The 2108-nt window shown below is 66.2% G+C and overlaps 1 protein-coding gene across 1 annotated transcript; it reads left to right on the top strand.

Annotated features, from left to right (window-relative positions):
- Positions 1 to 834: 834 nt before the first annotated feature.
- Positions 835 to 1569, top strand: RPRM (reprimo, TP53 dependent G2 arrest mediator homolog). Its single transcript, XM_061363765.1, has one exon. It carries the CDS (start codon positions 940 to 942, stop codon positions 1273 to 1275), a length of 336 nt encoding a protein of 111 aa, XP_061219749.1. The 5' UTR covers positions 835 to 939; the 3' UTR covers positions 1276 to 1569.
- The last annotated feature ends 539 nt before the right edge of the window (positions 1570 to 2108 follow it).

Raw genomic sequence — 2108 nt, 5'->3', positions numbered from 1 at the left:
TGCCATCCCCAGGCACTTGGGTGCCTCTGGGGAAGCATCTTTGGTACCCAGGGTGCTTGGGCACATCCCCAGGGTTGGGCAGTGGGGTGCAGAGGCACACAGCCCACATGCCCCCCACACGGAGTGCAGCCTCAGAGGCATCCCAGGTTGCCACTGCTCCAGTTGTCACCTCTCCTGAGCACGGTGGCCTGCAGCAGCACATGGAGAGGCACTGCTCTGAAAAACAATGGCCGAACATTCAATTAAAACAGATCAGGGTGCTGGGGAGGGCTGAGCTCACACATCCCGACAGGGCTGGGCTGGCTGCTGCGGCCCAAGGACAGGCACTGCGCCCTGCAATGCAGAAACTGCCTCCCCAAAATATGTTTCCCCCCGCCCCCCCAAAAAAATCCAGAAAACCCATGTCCCCAAACTTACTTCCTTAAAAACACACTTAGAAAACCCTGCTCTCCCCAGATCTGACCTCTGACAGTCTGTTCCCCCAAAACCAGTCCCCAGATCCCACTCCCCAGAGAGTCACTCCTCAAGGCTTGCTCCCCTGGAAAACGTCCACTCCGGAAACCCGGTTGCCAAAAGCACCTGCTCAGAGCCCACCGGTAAAAAGCCTGCTCCCCACCGAAGCTCCTCAGACCCACCCCTCGTTCCTCACTGCCCCCCCTTGCAGCAGCCCCTCCCTCCCCTCCGCTCCAAAGCCCCTCTCCCCCCTCGTTCCCTAAAGCCGCTCCCCTCCCTCCTCCCCTCCTCGGCCGCTCTCCCCGCCCGGGCGCGGCGGGGCGGAGCGGAGCGGGGCGGCAGGGGGCGGCAGGCGGAGCGGGGAGCGCGGAGCCTCCGCAGGCGCGGGGCAGCGCGGGGCAGCGCGGAGCGGCACGGCTCGGCTCGGCTCGGCACTGCCCGGCCCGCCTGCATGCGGCGGCGGCGGCGACGGAGCGGCCGGGAGGGATGAACGGCTCGGAAGCGGGCGGCGGCACGGCGGCGGCGGGGCTGCTGGCGGGCGCCGGGAGTGCGGCGCTGGAGCTGGAGCGGGCGCTACGCTGCTGTACCGCCGCCTCCGTGGTGACCGACGGCGCCGGGGCGGCGGCGGCGGACGAGCGGAGCCTGTACATCATGCGAGTGGTGCAGATCGCCGTCATGTGCGTCCTCGCCCTCACCGTCGTGTTCGGCATCTTCTTCCTTGGCTGCAACCTCCTCATCAAGTCCGAGGGAATGATCAACTTTCTGGTCAAGGATCGGCGCCCGTCCAAAGAGGTGGAGGCGGTGGTAGTGGGGCCGTACTGACCGCCGCGCCGCGCCGCGCCCCGCTCCGCGCCCGCCCATCCCGACGGCACGGCCTCGGGGGAGGCCGGCCCGGGCCCCCGCTCCCAGCTGACTGCACAGCGGCCATCCTCCTTTCAGACGTGACTGTTTGGTCTGTTGGTTTTATTTGATTTTATTCCTCCTTAAACACAACAGCAAACGAGCCCCGAGAGCCCGAAGCCGGTGAGACGTGCGGGGCCGCCCGGCGTGCGCGGTCCCCGGGGTCGCCCGCCCCGGCCTGCGGGGCTCCGAAGTAAAACCGTGCTCTGATGGCAACAGGTCTGGGTTTTCTTCTTCCGTTCGCGTTAGCCGATGCCTCGCATCTTCGAATCCCGGGCGCCGTGGTGGGGGGAGCTGGGAGGTGCCCGGGGCGAATCCGCGGAGCTCGGGGGGAGCCGCTGCCCCCTGTCCCAGCCTCGCGGGGTTTTGCCTTGCAGCTGTGCTAGAAGTTGCGTGCGTGACTGCTCTTCCAGCCGCCGGGGTTGCCCGAGGCCGGGGGAGACGGCTCCCGCGCCCCGAGCCAGGCGGGATGTGCGCGGGACGCGGCGGCACCCGGCTCTCCCCGCCGTACCGGCTGTGGCCAGGAAAATAAGCCAGGAGACCGCGGCGTATCCCCCTGTCGGGTCTGGCCGCAGAAAACCTCTACACATACGACTTGCGAGCCCAGCCGCAAGCCTCACCAACAGGTGACTTACCACGGTCACATTTAAGGGAGGGAGAAATTTATGCCTCCACAGGATTTTTTTTTCTCTTCATCCATTTCCTCTGCAGGGATCACAGAGCATCTGTCGATGAGAGGTTAGTCAGCTCCCCGA

The sequence above is a fragment of the Neopsephotus bourkii genome, unplaced genomic scaffold (genome assembly GCF_033783945.1).
Source record: "Neopsephotus bourkii isolate Nb327-2 ecotype Australia unplaced genomic scaffold, CSIRO-AGI_Nbou_v1 NB_1181, whole genome shotgun sequence".
NCBI classification, from domain to species: domain Eukaryota; kingdom Metazoa; phylum Chordata; class Aves; order Psittaciformes; family Psittacidae; genus Neopsephotus; species Neopsephotus bourkii.
Note: the sequence above shows the minus strand (reverse complement) of the source record. Positions and strands in the feature narration are given on the sequence as shown.